The sequence below is a fragment of the Armigeres subalbatus genome, unplaced genomic scaffold (assembly GCF_024139115.2).
Source record: "Armigeres subalbatus isolate Guangzhou_Male unplaced genomic scaffold, GZ_Asu_2 Contig750, whole genome shotgun sequence".
Classification (NCBI taxonomy): domain Eukaryota; kingdom Metazoa; phylum Arthropoda; class Insecta; order Diptera; family Culicidae; genus Armigeres; species Armigeres subalbatus.
The window spans coordinates 1-27221 of record NW_026943535.1 but is presented as its reverse complement, the minus strand read 5'-3'; the positions used below and the strand labels follow the sequence as shown (position 1 = coordinate 27221).

Here is a 27221-nt window from a genome sequence, read left to right as displayed (position 1 = left end):
GCCTCCTTTCAAGAGGCCCGGAAGCCTCCTTTCAAGAGGCCCGGAAGCCTCCTTTCAAGAGGCCCGGAAGCCTCCTTTCAAGAGGCCCGGAAGCCTCCTTTCAAGAGGCCCGGAAGCCTCCTTTCAAGAGGCACAGAGGCTAGCTCTCGGGAGGCCCGGAAGCCTCCTTTCAAGAGGCCCGGAAGCCTCCTTTCAAGAGGCCCGGAAGCCTCCTTTCAAGAGGCCTGGAAGCCTCCTTTCAAGAGGCCCAGAAGCCTCCTTTCAAGAGGCCCGGAAGCCTCCTTTCAAGAGGCCCCGAACCCTCCTTTCAAGAGGCCCGGAAGCCTCCTTTCAAGAGGCCTGGAAGCCTCCTTTCAAGAGACCTGGAAGCCTCCTTTCAAGAGGCCCGGAAGCCTCCTTTCAAGAGGCCCGGAAGCCTCCTTTCAAGAGGCCCGGAAGCCTCCTTTCAAGAGGCCCGGAAGCCTCCTTTCAAGAGGCCCGGAAGCCTCCTTTCAAGAGGCCCGGAAGCCTCCTTTCAAGAGGCCCGGAAGCCTCCTTTCAAGAGGCCCGGAAGCCTCCTTTCAAGAGGCCCGGAAGCCTCCTTTTAAGAGGCCCGGAAGCCTCCTTTCAAGAGGCCGTTTTTCAATATCTGATAATGGCTGAATGGAGTAAGCCGAAACGTTATTAAAAAACGGAAATTGTGTATTTTTCATCACCGATTAAAATCAACAAACCAGAAAATATAAAATATAAAAAATATTAAAAAAAATAAATAAAAAATATATAAAATATATTCTTTCAAGAGGTTTGGAAGCCTTCTTTCAAAAGGCTTGGATGGCTCCTTTCAAGATGCTCGAAAAGTGATTCCGAAGCACCCCTGTCAAGAGGCTCGAAAGACTTCTTTCAAGAGGCTCAGAAGCCTCCCTTCAAATGGCTCGGAATAAGCTTGAATACGATAGGAAGCGCACTGATTTTTATTTGCTATTTTTTTACTCCCTTGCATAAAGTAGAACGAAGTTTTCCAATGATTGCGTGATCTGGGCAGTCAACAAAACACGATAGAACGCTCACTTGCCAATTAATTAAAAAGAAAAACATTGGCGACCAACAACCACGTGTTTTGAATAAGTGTTTGTGATGCCACTCGGAAGGAGACAAACGACACACCGTCGATGGTGGCTTGATCGAAAATCTCTTTATTTCGTCTAATTTTTCTTGCACGTTAACTCACCTTCACAACGCAGAGTAAAGTACTCTGATGATTGCGCGATCGTACCATAAAGGTGAAGAAATAATGAATCACTTTATGCATGACAACGTCAGAATAATGACCAAAAATTGGCATTTGGAACATTCTATCTTATGGATTTCCATAAGAATTTTTAAAACAAATAGAAAAGGAATCATAAAAAACTTGATTACTTTTAGCTTTAACTGTATTACAATCACTTGAAACAGATCCGCGAAAAAAAAATTCATTAAAGCACATTTTCTAGTACCTTGCGTGATTCAACGCATTAGACAATATATGGAGGTGCATTAGAGTAGCTTGTTTGGCGCAGCGATCTGTCACATGTATGGAAAGCTAGAGGTCCGTTGAGAGAACACTTAGGGTCGACGGATCGAGCTCAAATTTTGCATTTATTGTTACAAAAATAAAAATAGTATAAAGATTACCAAGAAACGTATTGATGAAATTGCTAGATATTTTCTTTGTTAATACATTTCGGAATTCAAGTGATGAGTTACCCTAGGGCTGAAAATCTCTCTAATAAAGACATAAAAAATCGGAATTCGAAAATGCCCTATAAGAATGTCCAACAAACCCAGATGTGCTCCATTGTATGCAATGCCCGGTTTTTCGAGTTTGTTACGCAAATTTCAATAAATTAAATTTCATGTGATGCCTTTCAAATTTTCAGATAATAAGGCCCATACAAATATTTAAAAACTATTTTGTCTCCCCCCCTCTCGGATTTTTTTTTGCCAAAAAATAATATTTTAAGGCGGCAACAAAATAAAATTCGGATAATTTTGAGGATTTTCAAAACATTCTTCAACAAATCCGAGGAGTTTTTGATTTATTTCACTTTAATATTTATTTTTTTATTACCCCTCCCCCCTTTTACCTTTCGGAGACCTGTGGGACAAAATGGTAATTAAATATTTGTAACAGTCTAATATAATAAGTAATAACCCTTTCTACCCATTTCACTCACGTGTTCAATACTGTAAACATGTAACCATATGCAGAAAATACAACTAATTTTATTCTCTATCATTTTGTCTTCATATAGGGGAACTGTTCGGCACTTCATTCCATAGCTCCTGTTTCCATCCCATCAAAAACAAAGCAATGAAAAGGAATTTGGTTTGTTTCTTATTTTTGTGTTTTTTTCACCAGTGAGCACGCTCTTTAGCAAAAAGAAGCGACGAGTTTGGTGCTGTATTTCTTTGTTTTGCGATGAGATGAATATATGTTCAGTGAGATGGAAAACGGAACAGTTCCCCTACTTGCAGTGAAAATTTCTGACACAGTTTTGATTCACGGCACCGTCGGCACCGTAGCGAAAAGAAAAACTTATTAGGTAGTAACCGTATTTGAAACGCTTTAGAAATAACTTTTTTTCTGAAAATTTAAATGTAGATTGGTATGAAAGCATACATAAGAGATGATTTACAAAAGCTACAAAACAGATCGCCTAAGGTTGTCCACTTGTCCCAAACTCAGCTATAGGATTAAGACGAACAACAAATGAGCCCATTTTTTGACATTCAGATTGCTCGGGAAGCTGAAAATCCTAACGTGTTCGATGAGGAAGTGCCAAAACTATAAGATTAATATCAATATCGATTACATCCTGCGTCCTTTTTGCTTGTGTACGCGAAAACGACTGTACTCGGTGAAATATTTTTTTTTGTAATGGACTATTTACTGTGCAATTATTATTTTGTTATTAATATTTATTATTAATCTTCTGAAAAGCTGACAAGCTGACGAACAGGCAGACCAATTACTCCTTTCAGAAACACTCCATTGTTTCCCGCCTAGAGTGCACTAAGCTCATTAATAGTCGATCCGATTAGCCACGGATCCTGCTGATTATTCACACGCAAGCGCACCAAACCTTCTTTCGAGCTAGTTGATGACCTTCATCGAGCCCATTCCCACTGAAGCGGTTGTGAAAGCTTCTGACGATCGGCACAGGTACAACAATAACAGTCAAGAACCTCTGGAACCAATAAACCAACAACAAATCTATTGTTCGATTATGGTATGCAGATGCACTTCTCCCTTGATGAGGTCCATTCACTTTAACGATGAACGCAACGATAACTGCACCGAACGATGGAATCTGCAATCGTCACGTCTCAAGAGATCGGACGATAGTGCCAAGACGGACCACATAATCCACTGACCGAATGCCCACCTCTTCGGAGGTCAACCCCATGACAGTCGTGATTTTGCTCGACTGGTTCTCGCCAAAGCAGGAAGTTGAAACGCCAAATCCCGGACCACTCCTTCCACAGAATGGGAGGAGGTGAGGGCGATCACGACGGTGCGCGGACGCGGCGATGAATAATGAATCGTTGCTTATGATGTGTTTATTTCCCACTGATGACTGCAATTGAGCAAATAGCGGTGGCGGCAACGGCAACGCAAGAGGTGACCGACCAATTGCATTGCAACGAGGTGGGCAACGAAGAGATTTATTTCTCACCACGAGATCGGCGCACGGTGCCTAGGTCTATGGAGCTAGACCTCTAGACGGTCGATGATGAATCATTCGATCCGACAAGATCAATCTTCTAAGCCGAAGCATCGCTTTGCGGACTATTGGGCCGGGAAGGCGCACCTTCCAGCTAAGAACACAGAGTTTGGCGCACCACACCGCAGCGGGGTGTGATCTGGGACGATTGATTTGATTTGATTGAGCAAGTGAAGGTTTTATGGGGGCATTTATATGTTCGATTGCGATCATTGCGATTATTATTGCGCCCATTTAGTTCATGAGGTCAACCATGACAGGAGGTGGTTCAAGCGGTCAAAGATGATGCTGGTAGGTGAGGGTGTTTGCTGGGAAATCGAACAAAGAATTGATTGCGGTCGATTGAGAAGATTAATCGAATGGGTATGTGGCAATATGTGCGTTTGACTCTTGTTAGTTATTAGAACAAAGAGCAATTGGTATGAAAACTGGAATAGAATAATTCGCTTATCCCTAAAATGACAAATCGGAAACATTATAGTAACACCTCACTGCGGATTGTTCCAAATAACCAATTTTTGTCCTACTGCATACATCAATTTATTAAATTCCAAAAAAACTGTTTCTTTGGTGAGAAGTTGAAATAAGAATCTTTTCCAAGATAGTTAAAGCGAAAATCGTTTTGCAGATGAACTCAGCGAAATATGCTTGATTGGCGTGAAACATTGTAACAACTTTTTGTTCTCCCTTCAGCAAGTTGTAACTCTTGCGGATAATATTTACGTTGTATTCACTTAACGAATAACTTGTAGAACAAAAGTTTCACGGGAATTCTTTTAGTATTTTTTTTCATCTCCCTTGCGACTAGCAACTTGCATTCAACTCAAAAGCTAGTAGAAGCGATCGGAACAAAAGTTTTCACCTAACCACCAGCAACCTATACTTGCCTCCCATTCACTCAATGAAGGTTAGGCTAGTTCAACATTGTATCTACAAGCATTGGAATGATACTTTTATATTGTTTCAATATTTGTCAATGTTGATTCATTGATCATGTCCCTATAACTTAGATGCAAACCTTTCTTCACCGATTGATTACAATACATAGCCCAATAACATCTTTGAACATATTTTCTTCTTAAATTTTGGAACAATTTTTCAATCTACGGATTAAAATTCTAATTGAAATTCAATGAGACACCATCAAATAATAAGAACTTTTTTCTTCAAACGACAATGCATGGACTAGTCTTCCCGATGCATCCTACCTAAAGAACCTGTTCCGGAGACGGAGGAATTAGTGTGGAATCTGTGCAGAGTTAGAGTTGTTGCAAACTTTCCGCACCCCACTCGGGACCCCGCTGCAGTTGCGACTCCTACCGCACCGTGCGCTTCACCGCACGAAATAATAACCAAACAATTTTGTGTGCAGTTTCCGAGCACAGCTCGGTAGAATAGAAAACTCTCTTCACGTCATTTTTCCATCCGAACTGACTTGTTGGATTTTTGTTCGGCAAAGTTAATAGGTATCATATTCGCGGAAAAGCTGCTCTCGCTTACTCACAGCAGAGTGGGGACGCTTCCAAGCGAAAGCATCAGGATCAATTTTTAAGTTTCTTGCAAGAGGTTCAAGTTTAGTTCGAAGTTGCCGGCGAAGGCCAGGATGAGTTGAAATTGAATACAAGCGTTCCTCTCGAAGCGTGTCAAGGTGGATTCAAAACGAAAACCTCCCATACTTTTTTTGTGTAGTGACTCGGACTGGTTGAATATTTGCATGAATTATGTTTAAAAAATTATTTAAAAATTCAATCGAAAAAAAGATTTTTCACCAATTTTATTTCCCATACACAACTCATCAATTCCTCATTCATAGCTCATTCAGAAATAAACTTTCAGACTATCGGAGTACGGAATTGAAGCACAGGCAAATAAGATGGCAGTGCAATTACTGATGTCTGATAAAATGTTTAAGTTTCAAAAAGCACATTGTTGATCGTCGTCTTCTAGTTTTTGACGAAAGTGGTTAGGAAGTATTAGCTAATAATTTAGCCGTCGTTCAACCGATTTTGGTATCAATCGAGCGACGAACTATTTAAGATTTTGTCCAATAAAAACAATTAATTATAGGCGTCAAACGAATGGAAATTTGAATATCGCCAAGCACTGCAAAAAAAGATAAACCAACGAATGTCGTGAGTGCATCGCACACACAGACATCAAAATCGTGCAACTCACGGGCTGGGCTCTAATCCTCAATTCAATCAAGACTGCACGGAGAGCAGACACGGAAGATACACAATGCTCGGACTGTCGTTTGATTGTGTTTTTTAGTGATTAGTTGACTGTTGACTAATGTGACCAGCAATCGTTCTGCGAAACGCGGGACGCCTATCTGGATTGCACCACTGGCTTGAAAATGGATCTTCCAAAAGTGCTTTTTGCATAGATTTAGGCCCAAAAAAAATGGAAAAATATTTGTTAGGCTGTAGAAATTGTACTAAATTTGTAAAAAAAACGAAGCTGACAAATACAGCGTGACATCTGGTCACATTACTGCTGGCCTATTGCAGGGCCAGGATTTTACGAAAAGAAAGAGTTTGATCTGAATTTTTGTCTCAAGATTCTGATTTTAGTTTCGTTGCTGTTAATGATTCTGAGCTCAGTAGGGAATGCATCTGTCTGGCATACTGGGGTCGTGAGTTCAAACCCCACCGAAGGAAGTGATTGGCTCATAGAAAATTGCCGCCGGTAGCAGAATCACAAGCATTCGTCGGAGGGAGACATATTTTAAGATTCCAACGTTCAAATCTATGAGTGACCGATTGAAAAAAAAAACAAATGAACGTTGACGGGGCAAATCCTTGATCTTTGGGTTAAAATGAGTAGCGGAGTTTGGGGCAAGTGAGCCACCCGGCATTTATTCAGTAAAATATCCATTAAACGACCCAGTCATTACACAGCTAGTTTCGATCGTATTACCAGACATAGTGTACGGAATTTTGTATAGAATTGTCAAATCTCCTCTTTTTTATGATCAATTTTATAATGAGCATTAAAATTGCGTGCAATTTTATAATATTCCAGCCAATTCAAATAAGTTGTCAGATTACATACAAACAAAACATCGAGAAAGTGTACCTACTAGAGGCCTGAATAAGAGAAACGCGGATAGGTATGTGCCGCCAATCGAACCGTCAAAAAACAGCATCCAATCGAGCTGGAGACCTGTCAAGCAACCAAAATGTTGGCTCAAATACTGAAAACGCTAAATTCGATTTTATGCCATTTTTAAATAAACAAATTTTACATAAGTTTGCAATAATATATGCCAGTTATTTATAGATTATGAAATGAAATTGCATTGTTTATTGGATTCTATTGTTAAGTGATGTGGACACATTAAATAGCGGATTGTGAGATTTTATCTACATAAACCATTTCTTCCTTTTCATGTGTTGTTCTTTGATGAAGAAGAATGAATGCAGTGTTGGCAGAGTCATATTTTCTATCCGCGTTTCTCTTATTCAGGTCTCTACCACCTACTATGTTCGTTATTTTTCTCGAGAGTGAAGCTGTCAAAAACGTAAACACAGTCGTTGCGTTCACAGTAAAGCAGGATGGTGCGTAAATATCATCGAATTTCGTCCCGAAAAAGTTGGCCAGCGCCCAGAATGGAAGCGGCAGTGCGGTCCGTGACCGAAAAAGGTTCTTCGGTGAAACGAGCTGCTGAAGAACACAAAGTTCCAAGAAAGACACTTGTCAAGTACCTGAAGCTCAACGAGAACACTCCCGGCGCCAGCTTGGAGATGAGTTTGGATCGTTACGAGCCTGTTTTCAACGCGCGGCAGGAGGAGGAATTGGTTAACCACATTTTGGAGCTTGAAAAACGATGCTACGGAATTGGTTCTCGTGATGTGCGCGGTCTTGCATTTGAACTAGCGGAGCGCAACAACATAAACCATCCTTTCAGCCGAGACACCGAACTGGCCGGTTGAAATTGGTTTTATGGCTTCCGAACCAGGCACCAGGAACTTTCTCTCAGGATTGCAGAACCCATGTCAGCTGCTCACCTTCAAGGATTCAATCGAGTTGCTGTTGACAAATTTTTCGGTCTCCTTGAGGAAACAGGAAGTCCACAAAAGTTCCCCCCATTCAATGTGGACGAAACATCAATTTGCACGGTAAAAATAAAAACACGGTTGATTATGTATTTTTACTTAATTTATGCTTCTATGACCCAGGTACAAACCAAGAAATCATGGGTTCTGGCGATACGAGGAAAAAAGAAACTTGGTAGAATAACATCAGCGGAACACGGAATCATGGCAACGGCCTGCTTGACCATGTCCGCGAGCGGAATTTTCGTCCCACCTTTTTGAAAGAGCTCGAATAACGGAAGGCTTGAAGAAGGGCGCCCCATCGGAAACATTGTTTCATTGCAATAAAAATGGATGGATGACGGGTTTCGACTTCGACAAATATTTCGATCACTTCCTAAAACATACTCGACCAACTGAATCGAGCCCGATATTGTTGCTGCTTGATGGTCACAGCCCACATTCTAAAAACATTGCGTTTTTGGAAAAGGCAAGTCGGAACCACGTAACTGTTATCAGCTTCTCGCCGCACTATAGTCACCGGATGCAACCATTGGACGTAACCTTTATGGGGCCATTAAAGACACATCTCTCATTAAACATGCAACGCAACAATCGCAATTAACGGATTTGCCAAGACGGAATTGGTTCCCCGGAACATGCAAGTGTTCAGTGACGATCTGTTTGCACCTACTGATGTTACCGACATAGACCTTTCATGCAGCAACCCGATTAACGTAAACGGCACATCAGCTGGAGATGGTGTCGAAGCTTGCGGATCGCCTGACAAAGAAAACGACGAAAACCTGATGGCATTCAGCAGTTATGAACCTGTGGATTCGGTTGCTGCAGTTGATGATAAAGAAAACTGTCCGCCTGGAACCTCGCGTGCTTCACACCTGGGAGCTGCGGATAGAGTCAAAACGAGTGTCAAGGAATCTCCAAAGTAAGCTGTCAAAAAGTATCCATCGCATAGAGAGATAGTATTTGTGCATTTTGAGCGCAGCTGAGAGAGTACACGTATAAATCAACTCATACTAAATGTAGCTCATTTTGAACAAATTTCAATTTTCTGGCGTCATTTTAAATATATCGACGGATTCAAAATAAGTGGAGGGTATGAATTAATTTAATATTCGACACGTTAATTTATGCGATGCAGTAAATTGACGAAATCTTTGTAATTAAGTTTATAAAGATAAACACAATGATAATTCAATGTGAGAAAATCGTAATGTGTACATTGAACACCGAGAGGAAATTTGCGAGTTTCAAGCAAAATATCTTGAGTCCGCAGCTCCCAGTCCGCAGCTCCCAGCTTCACACGAAGGATTTGCAGTTTCTCCAGAGGCCATTCTTCCGCTACCCAAGACACGAACCCGAAAGGTGACCCGAAAGAGGAAAGAAAAGGCAACAGTGCTCACATCAAGCCCGTACCGTACGGCTTTGAAGGAGTCCCAGGCATCGAAGGATATAGAAACTATCAAGAAGGCCAACAAGACACGTCAGAAACCCAATACAAAGCATTCCAGGAAGCGCAAACGTGTTGATGACGACTCACTTGAAGATTTCTTATGTGAATAGCGTGTCATGAGAACGTCCATTAATTATGTGTCCATTAATCCAATAATGAAGGGAACGTCCATTAATTATGTCACGCAGAAAGTGATAATTCACACAAAAGTCGGCATATACAAATAGTTTATTATCATATGTTACGCGGGATTCAAACCCCTCCTCCCCACCATGCCGCACTTTTTGTATGATAGCTCAAAAAACTGTGGTATTGACCATCACGTTTCCTACCCCTCGCTCCTTATGCATGACATGATTTATGGACGATCCCAAACAACCATTTTTTACGTTGCTCAATATTTGCATAACACTTTTGTAATGTAACGAAAACTGTTATGTCAAAAATATTTATTGAAAATTTGGTACGTACCATAAAGCCGTTTTTTCAAAGTCACACCCAATAACGGTAAACTTAAAAATGTATGAAAACGCTTCCTTTTGGATACCCCCACCATCTACCTGCTAAAATTAATTCATTTTTCCTTTAAATTCTTTGATATTATCTAGGTCAGCGGTTCTCAATCTGGGGTACCTGTACCCCTGGGGGTACCTTCGCCGGGCCCAGGGGGTACCTCGGATAAAAATGCGTAATGGCGGATTTTAATCAAAACCTATTGATGAAGTTTTGATAAATGTATAATTTTATTTTTAATTCAAAATTTTGTCTTATACATAATATGCATGGCGATCAGTAACTCAAAGACTATACACCCGATTCTTTTTTTACACGGATTATTTTCACACGGATTTTTTTTACACGGCTTTTTTTACACGGATTCTCGAAATAACACGGATTTTTTTTGCACGGTTTCTCGAAATAGCACGGATTTTTTTTACACGGTTTCTCGAAATAACACGGATTATTTTTACACTGATTTATTTTACACGGAACGCATCCCCATATTAACAAAGAGCCAATGACTTTTTTACACGGATATTTTTGCACGGCTTTTTTTACACGGTTTCTCGAAATAACACGGATTTTTTTTACACGGATTTTTTTAACACGGCACGCATCCCCCGTGTAAAAAAAGAATCGGGTGTATTTATTTATTTTTTTTTAATGCTTTCCTCAACAACCAGCACAGTGTAAGAAGGGCTTGAAAGCAAAGATCAAAAGGACAGAACGACGAATGAAAAAATTTCAAAAATCTTCTATGCAATCTACCTGATCGAAATAAAATGTTGAATGATATGTTAAGAATATTCTCCTGAACTGAAATTTAGAGTCTACACGTTCGGAGGCCTCCATTTTAAAGGCTTTTTCCGAAAAGCACAGTTGCTTCGAAAGCCTCCTTCTTGACAGCTCGGAGGATTTCTTTCAAGAGGATTGGAGGACTACTTTCAAGAGGTTCAGAGACCTCCTATTAAGAGGCCCGGAAGCCCCCTTTTAAGAAGCCCAGAAGCCTTTTTCAAAGAGGTTCAGAAACCTTCTTTCAAGAAGCTGGGAAGCCTACTTTCAAGAGGCTCAGAAACCTCTTTTCAAGTGGCTCGGAAGCCTCTTTTGAAGAGGTTCGGAAACCTCTCTTCAAGTGATTCTGAAGCCTTCTTCTAAGAGGCCTGTAAGCTTCTTTTTGAAAGGCCCGGAAGCCTCCTTTCAAGAGGCCAGGAAGCCTCCTTTCAAGAGGCCAGGAAGCCTCCTTTCAAGAGGCCCGGAAGCCTCCTTTCAAGAGGCCCGGAAGCCTCCTTTCAAGAGGCCCGGAAGCCTCCTTTCAAGAGGCCCGGAAGCCTCCTTTCAAGAGACATGGAAGCCTCCTTTCAAGAGGCATGGAAGCCTCCTTTCAAGAGGCATGGAAGCCTCCTTTCAAGAGGCATGGAAGCCTCCTTTCAAGAGGCATGGAAGCCTCCTTTCAAGAGGCATGGAAGCCTCCTTTCAAGAGGCATGGAAGCCTCCTTTCAAGAGGCATGGAAGCCTCCTTTCAAGAGGCATGGAAGCCTCCTTTCAAGAGGCATGGAAGCCTCCTTTCAAGAGGCATGGAAGCCTCCTTTCAAGAGGCATGGAAGCCTCCTTTCAAGAGGCATGGAAGCCTCCTTTCAAGAGGCATGGAAGCCTCATTTCAAGAGGCATGGAAGCCTCCTTTCAAGAGGCATGGAAGCCTCCTTTCAAGAGGCCCGGAAGCCTCCTTTCAAGAGGTCCGGAAGCCTCATTTCAAGATGCCCGGAAGCCTCCTTTCAAGAGGCCCGGAAGCCTCCTTTCAGGAGGCCCGGAAGCCTCCTTCCAAAAGGCCCGGAAGCCTCCTTTCAAGAGGCCTGGAAGCCTGCTTTCTAGAGGCCCGGAAGCCTCCTTTCAAGAGACATGGAAGCCTGCTTTCTAGAGGCCCGGAAGCCTCCTTTCAAGATGCCCGGAAGCCTCCTTTCTAGAGGCCTGGAAGCCTCCTTTCTAGAGGCCCGGAAGCCTCCTTTCTAGACGCCCGGAAGCCTTCTTTCTAGAGGCCCGGAAGCCTCCTTTCTATAGGCCTGGAAGCCACATTTCTAGAGGCCCGGAAGCCTCCTTTCTAGAGGTCTGGAAGCCTTCTTTCTAGAAGCCCGGAAGCCTCCTTTCAAGAGGCCCGGAAGCCTCCTTTTGGAATTTTTCTTCCTTGCAAGCTAACGTTCAAGAGGCTCAGAGCCGTCCTTCCAAGATGCTTAGAAGCATCGTTTGAAGTGGCTCGAAAGCCGCCTTTCAAGAGGCTCGAGCTTCTCTTCAAGTGATTAATTATTTGCGAGCGTCTTAGGGGAAATGTTACATGGTTAAACGACTATTTTCTTCCTTTTACCAACTTTATGGAGAGTCATATATCCCGTTAATTTTCAGTTCCATTTTTAATATTTTTTATATTATTTTTATTTATTATGAGGTACACTTATTTTCATTTACAGCAAGAAAAAAATAGGGGGTACCTCAATTGATGCAAAAGTGCGAAGGGGTACCTCTCAAGAAAAAGGTTGAGAACCGCTGATCTAGGTGGCCGTCTTGCCCCATATGGGTGGCACTCTTGCCCGTAGCCCAAAAAACTCGTTATTTATAACCATTTTTAAAACGCCTCAGAAATAGATTTTTTTGCATTTATTTTTTCTGGGACTTAATCATTAGTGAAAATATAAGTGTAAATTGGTATTGAAACCATATCCGAGTTATAACAAAGAGTTTTTCAAAAGTTACTTAACAAAGTGCTTAAGGTGGCACACTTGCCCCAAATTCCGCTACATTTCCATATTTTCGATTCCTTTACACTATTCGTGGCAAGAATTCATTTTTAGGTTATGTGCAGAAGAAAATGAAAATATATTTACACAAGCCTTTCCACTACACCACCATTCCTTTCAAAAGAAGGTTACTCTGAATTTTTTTTCTTCATATATCTTAGCGACGGCAAAAAAATAGTCGTTATTAGGAGTTTCACAAGCGCGTTGGAAGAAGAGAGTATGTATTCATATGGATGGCGTTTAAAGCGTTTCAGCCGCAAATCAGTAGTATCAATGACAAAGTGGTAGATAATAGTCTAAAGAAGCTATTAATGACTAATGCTTCTATTATGTGGAGTCGAATTGATGCATTCAAACGACACTTCTATGAGAAAGTCTACAAAATCACAAATCTCGTTTGATGCACCTCTTAATTTCTAAGGATTTGGGAGAAAATTGGTCAGATTTAAGATATTCGTTGAAATAGAGAGGTGGCACTTTGAATCTGGAATACTTTTGAAAATGGTGAACAGGTCTAGTAAACATATTCAAAATTTCAAAATTAAATAATCCGCATCACTCGTCTTAGACGGTTGAATACATTCCACTGAAAAGAGCTTAAAATATTTTTTCTGAGTTTAAAAAATGTAAAACAACCAATCCCGTGCATGCATCACAAGCACATACATCAAAATCAAGCAACTTGCGGGTTTGAATCTAATCCTCAGTTCAAACTAGATTTCACGCAGAGCAGACGCAGCGGAGCGGACACAGCACCACGAAGGCGTTTTTTTTTTTGTTGGGGCGTAGAACCACTGCGTCCATTGAGTTGAACTTTTGTGGTATACCCCTGATTACTCTTAACTATGTATTCGCATCTTGTAGGTTGATCACCATTTGTCAAGTAAACAACCTAAGACGCGTCTTTTTCCAGTCCGGTATAATTGAGTTAATAAAACCCACTACCTTTCCAGGATTTGCAGTCCAAATATCTCCTGGTTGCATAAAGCCACTATTTAGAAATTTAGATCTACCCTTGTACAATGCATCGCAACTGCAAAGCAGATGTTCCGAGGTTTCACGTTCCATGTTACAGAAACGACAGATATCATTCTGAATCTGGCCAATATTTTTCAAGTGATATCTGCTCGGGCAGTGTCCGGTTATTAGGCCAGTGAAGGTGCAAGGAGCTCTCTTGCTGAGCTCCAAGAGCTTTTCTGTTACTTTAACATTCCCCCCTGTCATAAGACGAGTTTATACAATCCCATTGAATTCCACCACTTAATTGTATCTTGACAGATACGTATTTCGACCTCAAAAGTAAGGCCGTCTTCAGTGCCTCGTACTTGACTCGACTTGCTTTAACATTGGGAATTATAAATCTCTTTGATTGAGCACACTTTTCGGCAACCAACCAGTTGGTCATCAACCTTTGTGCTTCCCAGGATTTCAATTCCATTTTTATAGTACAGTATGATATACCGCAGAAAGGTTCTGGGCCAATAAACTGAGTGTTTGAACCTCGTTTTGCAAGCTCGTCTGCCTTTTCATTACCTTCAATGCCACAGTGTCCTGGAACCCAGTACAGATTTACGGAGTTCTCTTGGCACACTTTTCGCAATGAAAGAATGCAGTCCCAGACAAGTTTTGATGTATATTTAAAGCTACTCAATGCTTTGATTGCCGCTTGACTATCTGTGAAGATACAAATATTTGCATATCTATATTTCTTCTCTACACAGATATTAGCACATTTCATTATAGCAAAAATCTCCGCTTGGAACACAGTTGGATAGTTTCCCATTGCCACTGAGATCGATATCCCAGGGCCGAAGATTCCTGCTCCCGTTTTTGTTCCTATTTTTGAGCCATCTGTGTAGAATTTTATGGAACCGTCCCGAACAGTGGGACCTCCGACTTCCCAGTCCATACGTGATGGCTCACGTATGTAATAAGGAATGTCATAGTTCTCCAAGGCGTTGGTAGCAAACCAAGTAAAAACCATCGCATTGGTGGTGGTTGTCATTCAACCTCAATGAACCAGCATTTTATGTGAAAAAATGGTTGATTACTAAGGGTATGCGATAACACACTTTTTCCTAACGAAACGAAACGGAACGAAATTTTAAATTTCTATGTTGATTCGGATCGAAACGAAACGAAATATGGATTTACTTTCGAAACTTCGAAACGAAACGAAATCAAAGTTCATTTGATTCGAAATTTTTCGAAACGAAACGAAATTTCAATTTTTTCCGCGGAATTTTGATTAAATTGTTTTTACATTATGTACGCAATTTGGATTTCACTTTTTCGAAGTCAAATAACTGTTTTACGACCAATAGAGTTATAATAAAGAAAGAGGCAGTCTGTGATATATCACCGCATTCTCGCCGCATATACCATTAGCGATAAGGCAATAATCCAGCATTTATGCCGCTTGCATATCAGAAAATATTCAATAAATAGAAATTGTGGGATTTTTCATATACGGATTCAAATTTCGTTTGAAACCTTAGTTCACATAAGAATAATGTAATTATGCTGAAGCATTCTTCATATTGTTTTGTCAGCGTGGTTTTATAGTATTCCATAGAAACATTTTAAGTTTTATAGTGCTCTTGAAAACCTTAGTTCACTCTACAAGAGTGTTATACAACCAGCATAAATCCAAAATGTTACAAGGGTTGAGCTAATACAAAATCAGAAAATTAATGCTTAAATTTATTTTTTTATTTAGTGGGATACTCATTTATGTATCCACATCTGCCAGGCGCATATACAGATAGAGAATTGATATTTGAAAAGGGCGTAACAGCTAAAACTTATTCCTTCTTATTATTCGTCTACATATAAATAGCATACATTTGCTCACTAGAAGAATCCTGTGCACCTTTTTAAAATGCACAAAGATATGTACTGCAGATTGAATTTCACAGACCCATAGTCTTATGTACAAGCAGCTCGCCGAACTGAGCTATTGTCTGTGTATCCTTGGCATATGAGAACAGCTGCTAAGGTCAGTATGAGCTAAAAGCAATCATAAGTAAAAAACTTTCAGCAAATTTTAGTGATCTATCAATCCATTCTGGATTTTTTTTGCAAATTCCATGCGAAGATCTAGAAATGCCCACAAATCTTCAATGTTCCTTACATATTGCGGAAATAGTCAAATAAGAGCTTAGCTTGATTAACTGTACCAATCGTAATTGCTAATCATGATTGTCCGAGAAACAGCAAATATGCACAGCTCACCAATTAAATAATATTCTTGGGATAAAAAAAAGTTATTCTTATTTTATACTTGCTGCGCAGTTTCCAAATCATGACTAATAACGATGCTGGTCACGTCCTTACAGTAAATTTAGGATTAGGAGAGGATTTAACACCCATTGTTATAAAACAACGGTTCTCAACGGTTCAGGTACCTGAAATCTAATGGAATATATGGTAATGGTTCTCCATAAACTTTTCTGAAATATTAATTTTTTTTAAACTTCCCATTTAAAATTAAGTTCTTACATCAAGAGACTGACTGTAGGAAATGTATTGACTATTGAAAGCTTCCGAGCATATTGAAAAAAAGGCTTTCGAGCCTCTTGAAAAGTGGCTTCCGAGCCTTTTAAAAAGTGGCTTCCGAGCCTCTTAAAAGGTGGCTTCCGAGCCTCTTGGAAGGAGGCTACCAAGCCTCTTGAAAGGAGGCTGCCAACCCTCTTGAAAAGAGGCTTCCGAGCCCAGTGTTGGGAAATGTACAGTAAAACACTGTGATTATGCGAATGTTTACATTTTATCCGGTCAAATTTCAAGCACCGCACAAACCGAAACAGTTTTCAAAAAAAAATGTACGCCTCATTGTGACATTTTTTTACCGATGAGGCAAACTGTTTGTATGTTCCTGCCTGCTGCTGCGTGAGAGTCGAGCCGTCGGTGCAGTCAGCAGGTTTCTTGTTTCAGTTCGTGCGCAGCGCAAACAGAACAGGATCGAGTATAATTGCCTGTGGCGCAAAGCCTAGAAAGAATGCTAGCCGTTGGTACTAATTTATTAGTTCTAGTCTCTAAAATGAGCAAGGAGTAAAGAAATAACCATTTACCACCAAAAACAGTTATACGTCGCGAAATGAGCGTACAGAAACATTAATTGTGAGGAGAGAAAATAATAAAATCATGTGCTGACTGGCGTCTGCTTGGTGGTGGCTGCTGCTGCGGCTGCCGTGTTTTTGTTTTTCTTTTACATCGTGGCAGAATGAATGATAAAAAGAATTGTCAACCGTTCCCGTCCCTGTCCGAGCCTCTTGAAAGGAGGCTTCCGAGCCTCTTGAAAGGAGGCTTCCGAGCCTCTTGAAAGGAGGCTTCCGAGCCTCTTGAAAGGAGGCTTCCGACTCTCTTCAAGGGAGGGCTTCGAGCCTCTTGAAAGAGTCCTTCCGAGCCTTTTGAAAAGAACTTTCCGAACCTCTTAAAAGAAGGAGGAAAGAAAAAAAGAAAGTTTAAAAAAGAAAGCTTAAAAGAAGATTTCCGGGCCTTTAGAAAGGAGGCTTCCAACCCTCTTGAGAGTAGGCTTCCAAGCCTTCTAAAATGAGGCTTCCTTGAAAAGATCCGAGACTTTTAAAAGAAGCAGAAATAAAAGAAAATTTCTTGAAAAACAGCTTGGCTTCCGGGCCTTTTAAAAGAAAGTTTTGAACATCTTAAAATGATGTTTCATTTAAGGATGTTCAAAAACTTTCTTTTAAGAGGCCCGGAAGCCAAGCTGTTTTTTATGAAATTTCCTTTTATTTCTGCTTCTTTTAAAAGTCTCGGATCTTTTTAAGGGGCTCGGAAGGGATTTTTGAACAGGCTCGACAGCCTCATTTTAAAAGGCATTATTTTAGGTGGCTTCCGAGCTGCTTGGAAGGAGGCTTCCGAGAAGCGTAGAAGGATGCTTCCAATTCTCTTGCAACGAAGCAACTGAGCTTTTCGGGAAAAAGTCTTCATGTTTTTGAAATGGAGGCTTTCGTATCTGTAGACTCTAGAATTTAGTTAAGAATCGTATTTTTAACATATTATTCAACATTCTGTTTTGATCCGGTAGATTGCAGAAAAGATTTTTCAAATTTGTTCATTCGAGGTTTTGCCGTTTTGATCTTTTGTTCCACATCTCTTCATACATTGTACTGGTTGTGGAGGACAGGATTCAATAGGCTACGATTTACTGATCGCCATGCATAGGATAAGGGAGGTATTTTGGACTACCAGTTCGACGGCTCATATTTTGGACAACGGAATTTGCACCTCTTGGTGGTGAAAAATAATAACCCCCGTAAGGGTGGTCCAAAATACATCCTTTACCCTAGTATGTACAAGACAAAGTTTAGAAATAAAAAAAAACAAAACTTTATCAATAAGTTTGGATTAAAATTGTCATTCATCCGCCATTAAGGCTTTCATCCGAGGTACCTCCTGGGCTCGGCGAAAGTACCCTCAAGGGTACATGTACCCCAGGTTGAGAACCGCTGTTATAAAAGACCGAGGAATGCTCTGCATCTCCGTGAGTGCTACGGGAAAGGAATCGTTGGTTAGTAGAGAAGGTAATTCATGTGAAGCCCCTGCATTAGGCTTAATATTTATTGTAAACAAAGTTATTTTGAAAACAAGAAGACGAAAACTGTGTTTCAAATCAATCCAACACAATTCAATGTGCTTCGTTTAATAAGCTTCTATAATACGATCGAATCCGCACTAAATAATTCGGTGCTTTTTCGATGCAGACATTAGTTTTATCACTTCGCGTTCTCCCACACTAGCTAGCGTGATCAGCATCTACAAGATCGATTGTACACTGGTTAAACAAATTTCTGCTACGCGAGGGAGATTTTCTTCACTTCGCGTTCTCTCGGACTATCTTCCGTCCCATGATCAGCAGCAACACGATCGATTTCGCATTAATATTGTACAAATAGTATAAAATATCACAAAATATATTAGAAACACTGAAGAAGTTTTATAGAAGAAAACTAAATACGTATTTGTCTACTAAGAACGGGGTTATGTAGTAAGCGTTAATAGAAAAAATTGTATAACCCAAAGTTTTGAAAACAACCTAACGATTTTGTTCAGCGGCGCAGACAAGTTTTCTGATTATATAAAGAATGGTTTAAGTTTAAATTTGTTTCGTAATTCCGCGGAATTCCGTAAAATTTCGTTAGAAGCTAGTTTTTTCTAGCGAAATTTTTGCAATTTTACGAAACGAAACGAAATCAAGGAATCAGATTTCGCCATGCTCAAATTCCGCGAAATTCCGCGGAATTTCGTTTCGAACCACCTGAAACGAAATTTTTCGAAATACCGCATATGCTTATTGATAACAAAAATGTAGTCTGTTGCGATCCCGCGCGATGCAGTGGTTATGGTGAAAATTTATTCCAAATGGTGGCGTTATGGCGAAAAGTCATCGAGTGGCAGTCGGACAATAACAGCACGAAGTGAAATATAGATGCAAGGTTCCGACAAGCGTTTGGTTGCAGTTGGTTATTGGAAAATCGCACTAGGGAAAGACAATTGGTTCTTCCCAGCATTTTCTGGACAGAAAGGATTGATTGCAAAAATGGACTGTTTCGGTGACATCGCCGTGGTTGCTTAGTTGCTGTTAGTGATTCCATCCAACTCACTTCTTCTGCTACCGAAGAGCAACTTTCTGTCGTCGCCAAACTATTAGGTTTTGCACTTCGAAGAAAATTAATCTCGGATCAACCTTCTTTTGTATAAAATGGACCGGAAAAATCGATTTCATTTCCAACGACTAACAGAAACAAAGCCAAAGCTTACTTTCTGCCGACGACAGCCAAATCGATAAAGACGCTACTTTAGAGGAAAATTTCTACAGCAACCACCCACCGGCGTCCGTCGCTCAGATCGACAGATGTCAAGCGATTATGTTCGTCTTGGGTCAAATTTATTTTGTTACTCTTTTCAACAAAACATATTTTGAATCATTAACAGCTCATAATCAATTTCAGAATCTTGCGAGAAAATTTCACAGAATGCTCTGAATTTCCAGACTCTCTCATGCTTCGGAACCGCTCTCTGTAGAATCCCGATCAAAATGGCTCCTGCGGTCCGGAAAATAGCTTTCTTGTATCTAATGAATTAATCCCATTAGCTCTGTCCCTTCGTTGGTCGTTATGAGTGCACATCATCTCTAGCAGCACACATACTCCATATAGTATACTGCAACATGTATGTAACCATTTTAGTCTAATTTGTGCTGCTCGGGATATTTACACCCGTAACAGATCGCAAAGGGGCGGGGCTAAAGGGCCTACTTTATTGAATGCAAGAAAGCTGCTTTCCGCCGCGCGCGATCCATTTTGATCGGGATTCTGCTTATTTTTCCTTTATTTCGCTTTAGAGGATGGTGTCTTCTAGGATTGTGATGTTCTCCACTGAAAGCCAGACGAGTGGCTTCAGCGACGATACGGCTGTCAAGTCGTGTTAATCCCACTGTTGGAGAACATAGTCTGCCAACTGGGAACTATTACTCGGCTTCTTGATCCACTTGATCTCCGAGCAGTTTGCTCAATGCTAATAAAGACACACAAATTATGAGGACAAATACCATCCATTTCTTGAAGCTACGTGATTATACGTAACCTTTTCGTACAATCCCAGTTGGCTGCACCTTTGAGTTTTTTACATTCTAATTAGGTACAAAAGTTTTACTTTCTAATTAATTATCTTTCCCGCACAAAGCAGAATTAAGCATATCAATGGTCATTCGGCTATTTGTAAAAGACACGAGCAGACGAGCACTAAATTCCTTTTGCAAGAACTCTTCTTAAAAATCTGGAGCATCCCTCCTCCAAGAATTCCTCCAAATTCTTCAATTACAGCCCAATCTTCATAATCAACCGACAAACGATAAATCCAACATCGTGAATACACGTTTCATGAATGTCTTGTTAAAGCCTATGGAAAGTGCCCAAAGCATGACGTGAAAATTGTTATGGGAGACGCTAAAGCTCAGGTCGGTTGAGAGGACTTTTTCCGTCCCATAATTCACTCCGTTACCAATGACAACTGCCTACGGCTAGTAAATATCGCTGCTGCCAGGGGGATGGCCATCAGTAGCACCTACTTTGCACGGAAGAATATCCGAAAGCACACCTGGAGACACCCAAATGGTGAAACTTGCAACCAGATATACCATGTTCTGGTGGATGGGCGCCATTTCTCGGATGTTACCGATGTGCGGACATTCAGAGGTCCGAACATTGACTTTGATCACTACCTCGTTGACAGTAAAATTCGATTACGGTTTGTTAACTGTGTCGAACGAAAAATCACAGCGAACGATGCGTTACAATATCCAGCAATAGTCGACGGAAGGAGTATCGGCTGAGTACCGCCAGAAGCTCTAGGAACGAATAAGTGCAATCAACGTTAGCGACAACATCAACGATCCATGGAGCGGTGAGCACAACAGCACGAGAAGTGGTAGGCACTGCACAGAGGCGATCCAGGACGGGTTGGTTCGATGTGGAGTGTCAGAGAGTGACAGATGAGAAGAACGTTGCCAGAAGCCGGATCGAATAGAGATCGGTACAAGGAAGCAACAGCAGCCGAAAAGCGAACCCATTGCAGGAAGAAGACAGAATATGAAGAACAAGTGATTGCGAGGCGTAGGAAAAATGGAGCAGAAGGATATGCGGAGGATCTATGAGTCTGTCAATGGCGTGCGGAGAAAGACAGCGCCATCTCCCGTCATGTGCAACGACCAACCAGGGAATTTGCTGACAGATTAAACCGAAGTGGCTGCCAGGTGGAAGCAACACTTCGAGACTTTGTTGAATAGTGGAAGTGACGGTGCATCGGCGAACAGAATAAATATTAGCGACGATGGACAAGCTGTGGAGTCGCGGGAAGAAGAAGAATTGCCTGCTAGCTGGTTGGACGGCCTCATTTGCCCTCTCTATAAGAAAAGGCACAGATTGGAGTGCGCCAATTATCAAAAAATAACCCTCCTTAATTCGGCGTACAAAATTATGTCCCGTATTCTTTCCAACAAATTGGGACCGCTTGAAGAGTCCTTCGTCGGCAAATACCAAGCAGGTTTTCGTGAGGGCCGATCAACGACGGATTAAATGTTTACCCTGAGACAAATCCTTGATAAATTCCGGGAGTACAACTTGCAGACACATCATCTGTTTATTGATTTCAAGGCGGCGTACGATTCAGTGCAACGGAATGAATTATGGCAAATTATGCTTGAACATGGTTTTCCGGCGAAACTGATACGGCTGATTCGTATAACGTTGGACGGATCGAAATCAAGTGTAAGGGTTGCGGATGAAATATCGACGTCATTTGTTACCTTAGATGGATTAAAGCAGGGTGATGCACTCTTGAATCTACTGTTCAATATAGCGATCGAGGGAGCGATTAGGAGAGCTGGTGTGCAAAGAAGCGGTACCATTAGCACAAGATCGCATATGCTCCTGGGATTTGCAGACGATATCAATATTATCGGGATTGATCGCCGTGCCGTGGAAGAAGTTTTTGCGCCTTTTAAGAGGGAGACAGCGAAGATTGGACTCACGATCAATACCAGCAAAACGAAGTACATGGTCGCTGGCAATCAACGTGGGTTCATTAGTGGTGGTGGTGGTAGCGAAGTGTTGCTGGATGGTGAAAAATTTGAAGTGGTAGAAGAATTTGTGTATCTTGGAACATTAATGACGTGCGATAATGATGTTACCCGGGAGGTGAAAGGCGTATTGTAGCTGCAAATTGGGCTTATTACGGGAAATCGTAACCAGCTTAAGTTCTTTAGTCTGCAAACGAGAACAAAACTCGCACTGTATACTACTCTAATTCTTCCGGTGGCTTTATACGGCCATGAAACATGGACGTTAAAAGCGGCTGATCGGAGAGCTTTCGGGGGGTGTTTGCTGCGGACAATACTCTGCGGTAAACAGTAGAACGGTATCTGGGGGCGTTGCATGAATCACGAATTGTACCAGGTGTATAAAGGGCTGGGTATTATCAAGTTTATACAACACGGCAGACTACGATGGGCTGGTCACGTTGTTCGTATGCCGGAAGAACGTCAAGCGAAGATAATATTTAGTAGAGAACACGGAAGAGGCCGCAGGCTTCGTGGAAGGCCGCGTACACGATGGCTTTTTGCAGTTGAAGAGGACCTGAGGGCGCTCAATGTTCAGGGCGACTGGAAGCCATTGGCCCAGGATCGAGTCCAGTGGAGAAGGATACTCAGGAAGAGCTCACTTTCTTGACTTCAACTGTAAGGCCATATTATATGTCTTGTACTGGACTCGACATGACGTTCTTTGAATGCCCTGAAGACGTTGTGGTTTGTGATTTAAATATGAATTTGTTATTAACTGTGTATGAAAATCCGGGCTCGTGATGGACTGTGTGAAGGACGCTACCGAAACGATGCAAGTTGTATGCAGCATTCGAGAAAGGTAACACATTATTTAGCTGAGTTTGTCAGAAATTAATTGAGCACTTCCCGCGGAATATATTTTTTAATGTCTCTTTATTTCAACTTCTGTAATATTTTATTTGAACCAAAAGCCAATTAAAAATTATCCATTTAATTGTTACATCATACAATTGATCAAAAAATGTGTCGGATGTTTTTAACGTAATAACTTGGGGCATTATAAAAGAAATATTTAACTGAATTCTTTCCTCAGGTCAGACAATAGAATATTTGGAGCGGTTTCGCGGAGCCTCGTCCAATTTAAAAACTGTTTAAATCAACAGCCACGAGGATCATCCCCTGGGCAAATATCCAAAATCGATTTTTTTAGGAATGGTGGCAATGCATATTAGTTAATGCAAAACATGTAAAACAATAGAAAAAAACTTTGTTGTACGAGAAAGGCAAAAAGGTGATCTACTCCTCTGATGAATGGCATTTTTTTTTTCAAATCATTATATGATGCATAAGAAAGGTATCATGGCCGCTAGGTGGATTAATCTGAGTTTTTCGTATTTTGGATCGTTTTCACGTAGATTTTTGTCGTTCCAAACAAATATTTTTCAAGTTGATATTTCGGTAAGTGAAAGCGATTTAATTTGCGCAGTCAATAAAGTATTGAAAGAAATAACTGAATTTTCAGAAATCGGCGGCATTCGTCAATTTGGCCCGTAAGTCAGTATTCCGCTCGGTCCAAAGTTGCATGTCGTCAACCACGCAGTATACGAAAGGTCCGCAAATCATCTTGACCGCGCGCACCACATCCGCACTGTATCCGTCGGATGTCTAGTGAGAATCATGTTCACCTGGAGAAATATTTTTCTTTTGAACGCTGCATAACAAACTACTTTTTTTTTAAATAAATGAACATACATAACAGACTTTTATTTTGCTGGACAATGGTGAGGTGTCTCAATTACATTTTGTTCGTTAAATATTCATTAGAGTACCAATGGAATGTATGGGAAAAAATGACCATCAAATGTCATCTCCTCAAAAAAAGTCCGCATGCAAAATTTCAGCTCAATCGGACTTCATTAAGGGTTTGACCAAAGCGGTCAAAGTTTGGCTTTTTTGAAACACGAAAATTTCCCGAGAGGAGGGGGGAGAAATCGAATTTTTATTTTTGATGCCAAATGTCTTAGAAATGCATGAAACGTCAAGATCTGGTGTTATCTAAAAAAATTGAAATAAAAATAACTTTTTGGGACAGAAAATGTTTGGGACTTAACATTTTTTTAGGAATCGAATTTTTTATGCCAAATGTCTTAGAAATGCATAAAAAGTCGAGATCTGGTGTTATCTCGATTTTTTTTTGAGAATAAGGCCGATACAAATATTTAAAAACAATTATGTCTCCCCTCGGATTTTTTTTTGCCTAAAAATAATAATTTTGAGGAGGCAACAAAATAAAATTTGGATAATTTTGAGAATTTAAAAAAGAATCTTAGATTTTTTTTAATTTTAATATTTATCGTCAGGGAGCGTCAAGCCCTTGAACATAGTCCCTGCTGCCCCCAAAGCAGCTCAGTGATGTTTGACATTTCATCATTGAGATTGAAACCAAGAACTCTGTAAGCTGTTGAACTTTTTACTGACAAGACTATCGAGAACTCAGTTAAAAATAGATAACTCGTTAAGCAAGTCCGTTAAAATAAATTAAGTGTGGGAATCATTATCTAAGCACTAATATTCTCCTCTCCAACTAATATTACTCCTCTGCGTAGCATCCGTAGCGACGCAGACGATTCGTTGGTCTCTATGAGGAAAGATGAGACCGACAGGCATTCAATCGCAACTTTTCTTCGGAGTGTGGGTTCGGTTCCCACCTCAGTTCCAAAAATTTGGTAACAAAAAAGTATACGGCACAGCCAATGGATGTTGCATGCTGGTCCGTTGTCTTTGCGAATGCTGAGGAAGGGGAAGGATCGTTTGTTGAACACCTACTTAAGAAAGATGCAGAGAACTCTACGACCTCTCATAGGTCCCACGGGATGTTTTGGGATTGTGTGGAAGATTATAGCAGTAGAAATCGTTTTGGTATAACGTGAAACACAGAAATAACTAAGATAGAAATACAAAGTAGGAAAGGGACGAGCCTGGAATTGAACCCACGACCTCCTGCTTATTAGGCAGAAGCGATAGCCACTAGTCTACCGAGCTCGTCTCAACTTCCACATGAATCAACACAACGAAAAAAAAATTGCCTTATAACGAGGCTGATCTGTACTTTTTTTTTTCTTTTCTGCAAAATCTGCTGTACAATGATTTCCAATCATGTTGCAGAATTTATGTAACGAGAAAAGTAAACGCGCACCTCAACATGAATCCGCTGGAATATTTCCGTCGCTATGCTGTCGAAACTACACTAAAGTGAAAAATTTCATTCTCCAACCAAGTTGTGCAAGTTGGCTCACCAGACTCCTGTTTATGAGTTTCTCGTTAGAGTGCAAATTTGAAATTAATTTTCTTTGTAAGAGGGGGGTGTACGAGTGCACCGTTTTTGCATATACACACACACGTGAGGGGAAACGCTGAAATACGAAACTTTTTCGCGGTGGTTTCGACGCGGCAAAAAGGAAAAACTTTCCCCCCGGTGCGATCCAGTTTGGAAACACGGAGGGTAGACTCTGTTCTGTGCATTCTCTCCATGCCGGTCGATGATGGTTCAACATTGAAACAAGTCCCTTTTCGTCGAGCTGTTGAGTCGGTTCGTTTCGTTCAATGTTATTCCAGCAGTAGTTATTTCAAATATTCAAACTTCCACTGACCAGGTTGAATAATCCCGGCTCGGGAACCCAAAGCAAAATATTTCCATTTGAATGCCAAAGTTGCTCGGAGCAAACAAGATGCATCTCTTCCCATCACCAACTTCAATCGAGCATAGCAGGGAAGGTCCTTCTGTGGACCGGCACCAAGAGTATCGGTTGGTCATATTTACACTCCGATGGTATGAAGTTTACATTTAACTAGACGGCGGTGGGTGGAGTGATGCACACCACCCTATAGCACTTGGAACACAATCATCGCTGTTCCACCGTACTCTGACTGGCTTGCTTCTATACGACTGATGTACATATTTAGATAGGTGGGATATATTCAGGAGTACGAGCAGACAGAAAGCTGCTTACGTGTTCATATTATATTGATTGCAACCGCAGCATAGTCTGAAATCTTGTGCAGGGAAGTGAGCTCTTATCTTAGTCGATGTGTGTTGTCTAGAGTAAAAGTTTCACATTGGATGCAGAGCAGGATTGACGTATTGGCAGATATCAAAACGTAAACTTCATTACATTTCTCAGTTTGATACAGTAAACATGACTACATTTATTGTTTGTATTCACAAACTATATGAATTACTGTAATCTGGATGCAACCCTGGCTTACCTTACGCAACACCTCATTTTGCTAATGCAACAAACCCATCATACCATCGTCAACCAGTAAGCAGTTTCCCTGTTGATCTTTTGCCCGAAGTAAGAGTAATTTGAAAATTACGTTCTTTCTCGTGATAAAAGAATTTGCTACCTCAACTTCCTTGATTATCTTTCTATATTGGTTTCAACATCAACAAAAGGAAGAAAATATTTTTTCACATAGTTTAGGAGTAACCCCTTTAACCCATCGCTTCCAATTTGCAACACAATTCATCTGAAACAGTGTATTTGACGAAGACAAGAATGGAATCGACACTTACGTGAAACCGTTCAAACCCTGTTTCTCATACCCCTTCATCGACCTAACCAATGTTCATAAAACGGGAAGCAGACTGTTGAGAGGCAATAATAGTAAGTGGATATTAATATTATTTATTTGTCTGGATTCTCGACTGGTTTAAACAATGCATCGTCGTCTTACTTGCAGCGTTGTGTGGGCAGCTTCGCGTACGCTTTCCTCCAATCAGCTAATAGAAGGCAGAACTTTGCTTCAAGGATTCTACTGTCTAAGTGGGGATGGGATGTGATTCAACCATGCGAATACTACGAACCTGAAAGGGAGAGATGAAGAGAGAAGAAATTATTAATCAATCTGTTTGCTGGTGACAAACTTCAACTATGCATATAGAACTTTAAGGATAGGTACTTGAATCACACAGAAATGGGGTGTCACACTACTTCATCGATGACGGGATTTCCGAAATGGGGAGAAATGTCTACATATGTACTTCTAGAACAAATCTGTTCGAGATCGAAATAATTATATGAAATTTACATCTAA

The 27221-nt window shown here is 40.8% G+C and overlaps 1 protein-coding gene across 1 annotated transcript in view; it reads right to left on the bottom strand.

Moving 5' to 3' along the window:
- Positions 1-26892, bottom strand: part of LOC134204614 (uncharacterized protein DDB_G0287625-like) — a gene marked incomplete at its 5' end in the record, with an annotated part of 153448 nt that extends 126556 nt beyond the window's left edge. The window contains one exon of the mRNA XM_062679411.1: positions 26862-26892. Coding sequence (XP_062535395.1) covers positions 26862-26892 — 31 coding nt within the window. The remainder of the gene's footprint in view (positions 1-26861) is intronic.
- Positions 26893-27221: the final 329 nt, after the last annotated feature.